Raw genomic sequence first — 12,456 nt, 5'->3', positions numbered from 1 at the left:
TGGATACGGACGTTCGGTTCCGTTAATTCAGTCGGTCAAATCTTTTATTACCGAACACGTCACTCCTTCCTTGACTACCAAAAACAAATCTAACTTTTTTTATTTATTATTTTTTTTCCGGTTAATTTTTTTTATTTTTTTATTTTTTTATTTAAAGGAAATATCATATTAGTAGATGTTTCAAAAAGTAATTACAAATTAATAAAAAAAAATTATAAATACTAATAATTAAATTTATTAATTTTTTCATAAATTTGTAATTTTTTTGCCTTCCATTGGGGTGTAATTCTCCTTTTTTATTTTAATTATTTTACTTTTATTTTGGTAACAAAATATTCATAGATTTTTTTTTTTTAAATCTCTAATATTAAGATTTTATAAAATAAAAGACATGTAATATTTTTATAATAGTTGAGAATCTTTAACGTTTTTCTAGAAAAAATTAGATTTAGAAAAATTTCAAAACACAAACAAATTGACAAATTTCTTTGTGTTTTAAAATTTTTCTGAGTTAAAATTTCTCTGATTTGCTCATAAATTTTTTTGTGTTTTGACCAAATTATAAAAAATTAAAACTCAAAGAAAATTGAACTAGTTTGCTTATATATGTAACTAGAGAAAATTGAACTAGTCTACTAATATATGTAGACTAGTGTTGTTACTTAAGTGTCATCGCCATAATAATGGCCATATGTTATCATCAATCCAAACCTTAACCTTGAGATGCAAGAAACTCTTTTTTTCTTCTTCTTCTACAACCCTTTTTACAGAACCCGAACCTATATTCACCTTCGGAAGTCCTTCGCACCCACAATTGTTGCTAACCTCGGCCCTAGTTTTGACTTCCTAAGTTATGCTGTCGACAAAATGCGACTCAACTTAATTAAAAATGATTAAGTTGGGGGGGAAGAGGTCATATCGGAGGAGTTTCGGGTGCAGTTATGAATCTGGCGAGGTTTTCAGATAGAAGTCTATCTCACCAACTGCCGCATCCATTGGATGTGTTGAGATAATGACACATGGAATTAGATTTAACGGATGGATGGGAGTTAGGGTGACTCAGCAAAAGGAATGGTTATTGGGTCTTCTGAAATAAAATTACGTGCTATTTCCAAATGCTACAATTAATAAAAAAGATAAAATTTATAATTATATAAAGAGTGATTCAGAAATATAAAAAATTATAATGTATAATAATTAATATTACAATTAATAAAATGGATAAAATTTATAATTATATAAAGAGTGATTCAGAAATATAAAAAATTATAACGCATAATAATTAATAAAAAGATATAAATACATGATGTTTGGGAAGTATTTAATAATTTTTTTAGTAAAATATTTTGGGTATGTTTGGTTTGGTTTTGAGAGAGTAGTTTTTAAATATTATTTTGGGGAGTGAGTTTAGAAATTTTTTTGATTTGTTTGGTTGTGTATTTTAAAAATAGTTTTTGTAATGCCCCGAAATAATTTAACATTAACTACCCACATTAACTAACATTCACTAAACCATGGCAATAAACTTCCCATCTTCACATAGTTAATAAGAGAGTTTTATACAAAAGTTCCACATGCGGATATACATTCAATGATAAAAATACACATGAATCTATAGCATGTGAAACACCTAGTCTTAAAGCAATAAAATGCCCTTGAGGGCTTACATCTTCCAAGGCAATAGCCCGATAACACAAAATGGCCTCTTGGACCCATACGCGTTTATCCCTTGGCTTATAAAGATTTACAACAAAAATAAGAGAACTATTTACCTTTCACAAAATATCCATGCCCTCAATTCAGCAGGATCATCACATCTTTACCTGCACCAAATCCCATAAGGGTGAGCATAAAGCCCAGTAGAGAATTCTCACAAAGTATATACAGTTATGCAACCCTCAATAAAAATGCAAATGTCTATGCCATGCCATGCTCTTTTAAAGAAAATTCATTTCATGCTCTTCTTGAAGATTTCCATTTTTCAATACAAGCTTACAATCGCAACACATTTCAAAACTTCTAATTTTAATCAATAGGGGGCGGTAAATACGACACTGGTAATCCCTAGGCTGGTGTCTGCAAGTAGACTCTACAAGTATTACCAAATTGTCATTTTTACCGGTATTAACCGGAAGGCTCGACACCTATCCGCGCTGGTTTCTAGTCTTTCACCATGGACACTCAGGCCAACTTATCAAATTCAACTATATCCCTTATCCAGACTTACCACGTATTTACCCCATTACACATTTCCGTTGTTTTTATTACAATAAGTATGTCCTTTTCTGGAAGTAAATGTTTCCATTCAATTTACACAATGCATAATAGTTAATTGAATGAGTATGCAAGATAATGAATTTCTATGCCTCATGGCCTTTCTCCATTTCCAAATGTCTTAACAACAATAACAAATAATACATTTCTTATTTCCTCCTTCAACGTTATTTCGCAAAATAACCATGTGTCTTCAACACACAACAACGATTTCTCATCAATTTAATCCTTTCAAGGCCACATGTGATGTTTTTCAAACATTAATCTCCAATATTCATATTTCTCACAATCCATAGTGCATAACAATTTTGTCATCTCATAGCAATATAAATCATTCAAGTATTTAATGATAATCTCTAAAACAATTTTCTTCATTTCGATATATCATTTCAATTGTCATTTGTAAAATCACACCATGAAGTCTACACTCATCCATTCTTTTTAACACAAGAAGATTAAGAATATCATAGACATTTCCATCTTTTCCACAATCCCCAATTTCTAGGGTTTTCATCAAAAACCCAACATTTGTCCCCTTCATAGTGAAACCCAAACCAAAATCACATTTCTTAAGTCAAATGAATGGAAAGCCCTCTAGGAAGAACAAAAGAGTTAAGATTTAAACCCACTCTCAAGACCCTCTAGGTTTTTAAATCTCAAAATAAAGATGAACATGAGATCTTCAAGAAAACTTTTAAAATCAACATATATATAGCAAAACATGTATATATGACTCAAGAAGTCCATACCTCAAAGTTTTTGATGAGCAAAAAGAGTTGAAACCCTAGGATTGATGGTGCCAAGAACCAAACCTCCACCTCACACAAGAGAGCTCTTGAGGAATTTTATATCTTTGATGTAGAAACTATGGTTAGATTCCAAGTGGATGGAAAAGGATCAAGTGTTTTGATCTTGCTTTTGAGGTAGAAATGTAGAAAGAAGGGAAAAATATGTATTTTTAGATAGAGAGAGGTGTAGCTGAAGTGATACATTCAGCCAAAATAGAGAAATAAAAACAAGGATTTCGAACTGCCAGTCGTCCCGCACGTGTGGCCCTCCCCGCACGCACCAGTCCCGCACTTGCATATAATGCAGTGTGCTGTCCCAGCTTTCCTCTGAAATCCGCACGTGCAACCTCACTCCCCGCACGTGCGGCTAGCCAAACAATCCAGAAAAATTTTGGTTCAACCGCCGAGCGCTCCGGACCTGACCTCACGCTCCTCGGAATAAGTGAAAAATCAACACCGAAATAAATTTTGAGAGAAAACTTCTGAACATCTCAAATCCCTAAGGATTAACAAGGCTCTAATCAAAACTTGACACACTAGCAAGGCATAATCAAAGTTAAACAAGAGGAACGAGACGGATAACACACCGGGCCATTACAATTTTGGAGTTTGAAATGATTTGATATTTTGTTGTAATTGAGTAGATGCGTGTGAGAGAAAAAATGATTGAGAAGGAGAAAGAAAAAGTAATTGATTGATATGTAAAAGAGATAAAGTGATTTTGAAAATTGTTTTAAAAAAATTTCAAACCAAACAAAACAATTTTTTTAATTTTTTTTTTCTCCAAAATCACTTTACAAACCAAACATACCTTTTGTTTTGGGAATGTGGGATTCAGCTCACGTGAATACAGACGTTCGGGTCCGTTAATTCAGTCGGTCAAATCTCTTATTACCGAACACGTCACTCCTTCCTTGACTACCAAAAGAGAGTGGGTGTTATGGGTGAGGGATCTTAGGCTACCAAAAAAAAAAAATTGTGAATCTCTCACATTGTTAAAAATTGAAGAGAGATGTAAGACTAATTTCCTTAATTTTTATTAAAATATTTACTCATACAACAATATCAACAATGAATAAGGAAGAGTTACCGTAATGAAAGAAAATAAAAGACACCTTTAGAGAGTAAATAAATAATTTTTGTCTCTTTTTTGTTTTTTATTTCTGCAAGGGTAGACTCTCTTAAGTGGACAAGATAGTTGGCCATGTAGTTGTCTTTTAAATCAAGGGTTCAAATCGATAGAGTGATTGTTGTCATTTTGTTATAATTTAATTTATTAATTTATTAACATTTTATATGAAAAAAAAAACTCTTGAGTTAACCAGATTGTTTTAATATATATCCACTACAAAAAAATTAATTTTTTGCGATGGTAAAATGCCGTCGCAAATGCCCAAAACGCCGTCTCAAAAGGTTTTTTGCGACGGTAAGTGGCCTTTTGCGACGGCAAGTGGGGGGTCGCAACAGAGGGGGTTGCAAAAGGGTTTTAGCGACGATATGACGCCGTCGCCTTTGGTTTGCGACGGCAAAGAAGCCTTTTTGCGACGAAAAAATGCCGTTGCCATTAACGCGTGAACATCTGACTTTTTTTGAGACGGCACTGTTCTGCCGTCGCTAAAAGGGGTATTTGCGACGGCACAAGTACCGTCGCGAAAGGGTTATTTGAGACAGCACTTGGCGCCGTCGCTAAAGTACTATTGGCGACGGAAAATTACACCGTCGCTAAAAGTCCTCATTTTCAACCAAATGCCCTATCTTTTGCGACAGCATTACTACCGTCGCAAAAAACCCCTATTTGAGACGGTGAGTGGACTGCCGTCTCAAAAAAAAAAAAAAAAACTATAATAAAATTATTAAAAATATGAAAATAACCTATATTAAATGAAAAATAACTAAAAAAAAAACCAATAATTACATAATAATATAAAAAATCCAGTATATAAATAAAAATTCATCCATAATTAAAATATTCTTCCATTCATAACAATACATCAGCAAAATTATCCCAATACATAATGTTGCATAATACATGCATAATGTTATTTACAAATCTAAATAACACAAATCAAAAACAAACGTTTTCGTCATGCTTCTTCCGTGGGTTACAAAAACAAAAGTTAGTCATAATCTTTACACGCCTGCATTCCATAAGAAGCAAACTGCTACTCCGGAAATATCTGAAAATAACAAAATAAAAATAATTAATGACAATATAATTGTGTTAATATTTTAATTACAGAAAAACATAAAAAATTAACCCTTGTGCACTAGAGTGCCCTTTTTCCACCAAATAATTTACATCAAATTTGATTTAACAATGATTATGGACCAGCTACCTGGGGGGAAAGATCCAATGGATTTGCATTTGGTCCAGTCGAAGGAACAGGTGCTGGTTGTGCAGGCTGAGCCAGAGAACTTAAAACATGTGAACTGCTGCTGAACCCTAAGCAATTTCAAATTGGGTTGTGCAGCCAAAATCTAATAACAAAAATAAATAAATAAATCAATAAAGAGTACATACATCCTTAATTAACAAACTTTAAATAAATATACTTTGACATACTTGGCATACCTTTTTCATTAGTGGGTTAAACAATTCATCCCCGAGATATGCCAAGGTTGTACCACTATCCATTATCATCGGTTTTCCATAATCAGTGTCAAATCCATCTGATGGAAGTTGTAGAACAGAATCACCCAACTCAATTGACTTCAAAATGACATTGTAATGTGCCCTAAGATAGCAATAGAACTGTACTTTAGAACCTATTTAAGGAACTAAGCATAAATGAATACTAAAATAATGCCACAGTATAAAATCCACTAAAAACAGATTTGAATTTATCATATTTTAACAGGAAAGTTGCAAAAAAAAAAAAAAAAAACACTAAGTAATTGCTAATTACAGTCATAACATGCACAGTTAGCTTCTAATCACTTTATTAAAGACTGACAAAGTCATATTTTTCTTCAGTCATATGGTTGAACGCCCAAAGCATCAGAAAGCAAAACCAAGAAAATCAATCGGGTCAAGACTTGTATCCTAGAGCATTAAATTGTCACCCGTGCTCAATGCACCTCCCATTGTCAATTACCAAAATAAAATGAGACAAGAGGTAATACCTGAGGTGTATCTGCCCAATTACATAAGTTGTTGGAAATAAGTGTATATAAAAACAATAGCATAGAGTAGATAATGAAGCTTGAGAAGTAAACAGATCAAATTTGTGTAGTGAATATGACAAGTCATAGATAAAACTAACTGAACACCCGAAACATGGTTTTAACCTTTGAAGCTTCAAAAACTTTTAAATATGAGGACAAATAAGTTACATTTTGTTCCAACTCCAAGTTTCTATACTAAATGAGACATAGGCATAGCGTACTCCAAAAGATTAATTCATGTCAACAAAAACAAAAACAAAAAAAATGTTTTCCACTAAACAATTTTCAAAAAATGTATTCAACCAATGCAAACAAAGCATGATATTAAGAAAACCTCCAAAAAAATGCACATATACTGGCTGGAAGACAGTCCGGCATGACCGAAACAGGATGATATAGCTGGAACAAGACAGAAATTAAGTGATGAACATAGGCATTTCTAACAGATTCAATAACTATGCCCCTAATCATAAAAACCACACAAAACCAGAAGGGTCATTGTCAGTCACTCAGTTTTCAAGTCTTATAATTGGAACTTTCAAAGTAAAAACAATTGCTACCTCACCTCCCTTGCTGAACTTGCATCACGACTTCATACATTCCAACTTTTCTGAAGTAATTTATCACTTTAAGCTTTGGTTTCCTTCTATGTCTGAACTCGCACACCACCTTCTCAGATGTGTGGCCTATGCATAGTAATTTAGGCTTGCTTTCTTCTTAGCCTGAACTTGGATGATACCTTCATTGAAGTCCTCATGGTTCACCTGCATAAAGGTCAAGCCATTGTTTTTATTAGCAGTTGCTCCTAACAAAAAAAAATTCCACATATGTAAATGCACAAATTACTCTCTTTTCTTGTTCTTTTTTTTTTGGGGGGGGGGGGGTACTACTTTTCAGCTTCACCTCTCCAAAAAAGGGGGAAAATAATTAGTATTTATCTTCGTACTTGTAACACATTTAGCCTCTTACATGTGGAGATGGTGGCTCTCTTCACATCTCACCCCCTCTAATCCCCTCTCTATCTCTCTCTCACATCTAGGGTGGCACTAGCGTTAGCGATTGATGGTGGCGATGGTTGTGGTATCTCGAGTCGACCAACCCATTAACACCCCTATAGAGTAGCATTAACACAACCGCCATGAAACTACATAATTTTGGATAATAAAAATGAAAAAATAATTTTGGATAAAAATGAAAAGAATCAAAGGTGAAGGTACAATTATAAAAGTAGGCTAACCCCTTCCTCCAACTAGACAACTTGTGCAATAAAAATTGACAAGTCTGCTAGCTGTAGCTTCCAATAAAACTGTATAAATGCACATAAGCATGAGTGGAAAGGTTGCATGAATGTAATCAAAAAAGAATTTTGTGTGAAGATGATTCTACCAATGAGCAGTAATACGTGTAATATTGGAGAATTAGCATGTACGTTAAAAATCAGCTTAGAATCCTCTAAATACTTGTCCTATTATTGAAAGGAACTTGACATATAATCAAGTACAAAGAACGCTAACCCAATGGGACACCAAGAAGAAATTCCCATTACTTCGCTTTTCATAGATGATTGATCAGAAGAATCACAAAAGACTACTTAGCAGGCTATGTTTTGACCTCTATAAGAATTTTAAGATGCATAAGAAATTTGCCTGTATAAGTTATCATTTCTCTTACAAATCCTTTTTGTATAAGACTATTGATGATCCAATTATTCTGTTGTTTCCTACTCATAAGTTCATTTGGGATGCTATGTCCTCTTAAAGTTAAAATATCTGCATGGACTTTGGCTCACAAGAAACTTACTACCCCAATGTTTCAAAAGAGAAGGCTTAGTTGCACTTCACTTCCAGAATAGGGCATAATGCATAAGAGTGAGAAGAGTATTGATCATTTGTTTATACATTGTCCCATAGCTTTGACACTTTAATATAGATTGTTTCAATTAGCAGAGATTGATTGGGTAGTTCCAGATTCTTGCATCTAGCTACTACTCAATTCATTATAGAGGCTTTGGTCCTAATATGAAGGCCCGTGTCGTGTGGACTTGTATTATTTGTGCAAGGGTTTTCTTTTCTTTTCTTTTGGTGGACTGCATGTCCACCTATCTTTGTTGTACTTTTTTTCCTTTTATTTTCAATAAATTTGTGTTTCTCATCAAAAAAACATATTTCAGTTTGTTACCTTTAAATTGATAAATTTTAAGACCATTTAACATGAAAAGATAAATAATATGGTCCTATCTTTTAGATTCCAACTTCATGTTTAACTCCGCCACCCCAAAGCAAAAGAGATTTCAGGAAGTGTCTGGGCATTTATAGACATGGTATCGACGTAATAAATGTTGCTTTCTGTACATGGAGAAAGCTAAGCCTCTCAGAAACATAACTATAATTTCTTGACATCATTAATATTATAAAATTTTCCCAAGGGGCGTGATTGGAGATTTTAGCAGACAACTTTGAGTGCGAAGTAGTTGTGATTATTGAAATGTATTACTGCCAAATAAAATACTTCAATGAAAATTCTGATGAAATTTTTAGTCATACCGATGATGTTATTCCACACAAGCACATACATAAGAATATCTGAAACAAGCCCCCTAAAATAGCAACTGCTCGGACAACACGAAGCTGCAGTTTAAAATGAAGAATCAACCACAGCCTGTGACATTAATTGACAAATCCTAAATTAAGAAAGAATAAAATAAACCAACCTTTGCTACAGAGAACTCCAGACCCAATGCAAAAAGAAGAAAAATCACACCAAACTGCGCTACTGTTTCGACCTACAATATCAATGAGAAATTGAAAGCACAACATTATGTCATATAAGATGACAAAATATATATATATATATATATATATGAATAGAAAATCTATAAATAAATAATTAAAAAAAAAGCATAGAACCAAAATAACATAATAACATAATAACATGTGCAGTTCAACAAGAAGAACTCCTAAAACAACAGGGCACCATGAAACTTTGTTGTAAACAGATAAATTACATAAGGCCAAATAAGCAATTTCAAATTCTAACCTCTCTTATTGCTGTAACCTTAGCATGTGCAATTGGATCAGTGTTTTTCAATACCATGTTGTGACAGCTCACAACAACTTCATCATTACGAACAACAACTGCACCAAATGGGCCTCCATCTCCACATTCTACCCCCTTATATGCTTCTTCAACAGCTTTTGTTAAGAATTTGTGGTCTCTATCCTGCACAGCTGGTAGACAAACACGGAAATCAAAAGCACAATAACATTAATAAAGATGCATATCAATATAATCTTCACCAGGTGCGTCATATTATTATTTCCTCATCAAATGCCCCCCAAAAAAATCACAAAACACTCATACAACAGTTTCTCTAGATGACCAAACACTAAAATTTGATTCAGAAGTATAATATGAACAATCTAAAACAACAACAATGGTTCAAATGGATTATATAGAATGACACATTTGATACCATTATTGTTCATAGAGTTGTATGTCTTGAAATATACATATGTACGTATACAGATCTAACCTTAATCAACTAATGCGAATAAAAGAACATTTCGAAATAAGACACAAGATGGACTTCACCTTCATGGTAACCAGCAAATGCAGAAGCAACAGAAATGTTTCCATCCTTAGCTCCCAACACTAGTGTACATGGCAAAAAAGCCGAGTAGATAAACTTTAATGATGCTGAGTAGGTGAAACAAATGTAAAAAGATACTACCACTATTAAAAAGAACACAATAAAATTAAACTACAACTACAACCTCCAAATATTATAGAAAAATAGCGGAATTATATCAATTAGGTAAAAGGCTGCTAATCTGGCCACTTGCAAGTTCAAAATTCCGTTTTTTATTCAAGAATTTTACTATTCAAATTGCAATGGAAGTAATCTATATCCACCCAGAAAAAAACTCACTCTGTTCAGAAGAACCCTTCTTCAAGAAGTTCACGAGAAACCTTAATGTTTGTGATCAAATGGGTAATAAAATGGTTCTTTTGCCTATGTTCCACATATTGATGTAGAAAACCATAATTCAAAACGAACCAATTAAAGAAAATTGGAACACTATCAGCACCTAGTATGGTTCAAGATTTGAATACTTATTTGTGAATAAAACATAAATAAAAAAGAGAGTCAAAAATTTATTTATCATATTTTCAGATTAAGAAACCTTAGTCTATTAATTGATTTTGTAAAAAAAAAGTCACTTAGTTCGAATTACCTTAGATCATATGACATGTTTTTCAAGGAGATCAGCGCCGAAGAGAAGATCGACACTGAAGAGCTGAGACGCCAGAGAGTGATTCATGCCAGTGTCTTCTTTATGCCGGAGGCTGATTCACGCCGAAAGTGAGAGATTGAGGATCAATCGATTAAGAGAACACAAGGTCTTGAAATCGATTGTGATTGCGTGACAGATTGAGATCGAAATCAAGAGACAAAAGATGAAAGAAGATTGAGATAGAGAGATTGAAATGAGAGAGAGAGAGAGAGAGAGAGAGAGAGAGCATACTAACTGAGGTCGCGCGAGAGAGAGGGATCGTACTACGCCGTTGCCGCACCACCGCTAGCCATCGTCGCTCGTCGACAGAGAGATCATCGTCGGTGAACAATCGAAATCTCTGTGATTGGGAACTCGAAATTTCTGTGATCGTCGGTGAACATGAACTCGAAATCGTCTCTGAGATTGGGAACTTGAAGTCTCTGTGATTGTGAGGGAGAATGTGTTAGGGATTTGGGGATGAAATTTTTGGGGTTTTGATCGACCGCCAATTTGGGCGAAAGGAGGGAGTTGAAAATTCATTACCTTTTGCGACGGTATAGATAAACGGTCGCAACTGATAAAATCCAACTATTAAAACGACGCCGTTTTAATAAGGTTTCTTTTGCGACAGTCAATTGCCGTCACAAATGCGCTCTATTTGCGACGGTGATTTCAACCCGTCTCAAAAGATTTTTTTTTTGCGACGGCACACAATGGTGTCGCAAATGCTTCCGTGTTTAAGGCACTTTTTCTTGTCTGCTTATTAGCGACAGGGAGATTACCGTCGCAGATACATTTATTTGAGACGGCTTTGAATGCCGTCGCAAAAGCTGACTTTTTGCAACGGTATACACGCCGTCGCAAAAAGTTCCGTGTTTTAAAGTCACTTTTCTTGTAGTGATCTTAATTTCTCTTTACATTCACCATATGCTTAATAATCTTACTTTATCTTCAAAAAAAATTGGAAATGTAAAAAGAAATTTTGTCCAAATAATTAGAAGCACTTGGCGTGCTTTTAATTATGAGAATATTGTGATAGAACTTAGTGCTCGTTTGGCAAATACTTTTTAATTAGTTTTTTAGCTTTTTTAATTTTTTTAGCTTGAGACTTTTTTAATCGTTTGGTATTCTTGTTTAGCTTTTTTGGCTTTCTGACTTTGGAATTGTGTATTTTTTTTGTCTTTTTGTGATTTTTATCCTTTTGTAATTTTTTGATTTTTTTTTTGTCCTTTTATGATTTTTTAGCTCAACATGAAAACCAAACGACCCCTTAATATACAAGTCCACTTGTTAGATTTATTTTATAGACTCAATAATGTGTAAATGATATGACTGATTGATAATTAGAGAAGATATAAGAGAAAGTATTACGTTTAATATCCTAATTAATTGTCACATCACTAGACTTAAAAATTGAGTTTAATTTTTTTGTCCTGAATAATAATATTGTATTGTGATAATCAAACTTTGGTTTTAAATGATCTATTATTCGTTGTGCGCTCATTATGGTTTTGTTTGAATGAATGTGGTTTAAAAGTAAATTTGTCTATAAAAAAAAGAAGTGAGAGAGAGTTCATTTTGTTAAAAAAATTATAAAAAAAAAAAATTAACTCATTTGACAAATTATTTTCTATCAAAAAGTTCACTTTTGTCACTTTAAAAAGTAATTAAAAAGCAAAAAAAAAAAAAAACAAATGTACTAAGGGGTTGTTTGGAATGATCTAAATAAGTGTACTTTTTGACTTTTTATGAAATATGGGTTGGGTTTGAAGTGATGTGTGAGAGAGGTGATGTGACTTAAATAAGATGATGTGACTTAAATAAGATAGTGACTTTTTAACTTTTTGCCTTTTTCAAGACATGCCAAACTTGGCCTAAATAAACTAAACCTTTTAGCATTAGTTTTGTATAGGTTTATTTTTGGCAAATAAAATTATATTTTCATATATTTT

The 12,456-nt window shown here is 33.3% G+C and overlaps 2 protein-coding genes across 2 annotated transcripts; both read right to left on the bottom strand.

Annotated features, from left to right (window-relative positions):
* Positions 1 to 5,002: 5,002 nt before the first annotated feature.
* LOC145806228 (aspartic proteinase 39-like) lies at positions 5,003 to 5,829 on the bottom strand. Its single transcript, XM_082902578.1, has 3 exons — positions 5,635 to 5,829; positions 5,399 to 5,540; positions 5,003 to 5,239 (listed from the first exon to the last, which is right to left on the bottom strand). The coding sequence occupies exons 1-3, from the start codon at positions 5,701 to 5,703 to the stop codon at positions 5,193 to 5,195; spliced, it is 258 nt and encodes an 85-aa protein (XP_082758704.1). The 5' UTR covers positions 5,704 to 5,829; the 3' UTR covers positions 5,003 to 5,192.
* A 958-nt stretch (positions 5,830 to 6,787) lies between these two features.
* On the bottom strand, positions 6,788 to 10,270 carry LOC114320268 (uncharacterized). Its single transcript, XM_082900652.1, has 6 exons — positions 10,240 to 10,270; positions 9,819 to 9,959; positions 9,264 to 9,454; positions 8,938 to 9,009; positions 8,771 to 8,854; positions 6,788 to 6,991 (listed from the first exon to the last, which is right to left on the bottom strand). The coding sequence occupies exons 1-6, from the start codon at positions 10,268 to 10,270 to the stop codon at positions 6,914 to 6,916; spliced, it is 597 nt and encodes a 198-aa protein (XP_082756778.1). The 3' UTR covers positions 6,788 to 6,913.
* Positions 10,271 to 12,456: the final 2,186 nt, after the last annotated feature.

The sequence above is a fragment of the Camellia sinensis genome, chromosome 13 (assembly GCF_055761805.1).
Source record: "Camellia sinensis isolate YWXY chromosome 13, ASM5576180v1, whole genome shotgun sequence".
NCBI lineage: Eukaryota > Viridiplantae > Streptophyta > Magnoliopsida > Ericales > Theaceae > Camellia > Camellia sinensis.
This window is presented reverse-complemented; position numbering and strand designations above follow the sequence as displayed.

Excerpts from the sequence above, each read along its gene's own strand:
- LOC145806228 (XM_082902578.1), bottom strand. The coding sequence starts at position 5,703 with ATGATAATGGATAGTGGTACAACCTTGGCATATCTCGGGGATGAATTG. Across the intron at positions 5,541-5,634 it reads TTAACCCACTAATGAAAAAG|ATTTTGGCTGCACAACCCAA; the intron begins GTATGCCAAGTA and ends TTTTGTTATTAG. Across the intron at positions 5,240-5,398 it reads CATTGGATCTTTCCCCCCAG|ATATTTCCGGAGTAGCAGTT; the intron begins GTAGCTGGTCCA and ends TGTTATTTTCAG.
- LOC114320268 (XM_082900652.1), bottom strand. The coding sequence starts at position 10,270 with ATGGTTTTCTACATCAATATGTGGAACATAG. Across the intron at positions 9,455-9,818 it reads ATTTGCTGGTTACCATGAAG|CTGTGCAGGATAGAGACCAC; the intron begins GTGAAGTCCATC and ends TTTGTCTACCAG. Across the intron at positions 8,855-8,937 it reads TGGAGTTCTCTGTAGCAAAG|CTTCGTGTTGTCCGAGCAGT; the intron begins GTTGGTTTATTT and ends TTTAAACTGCAG.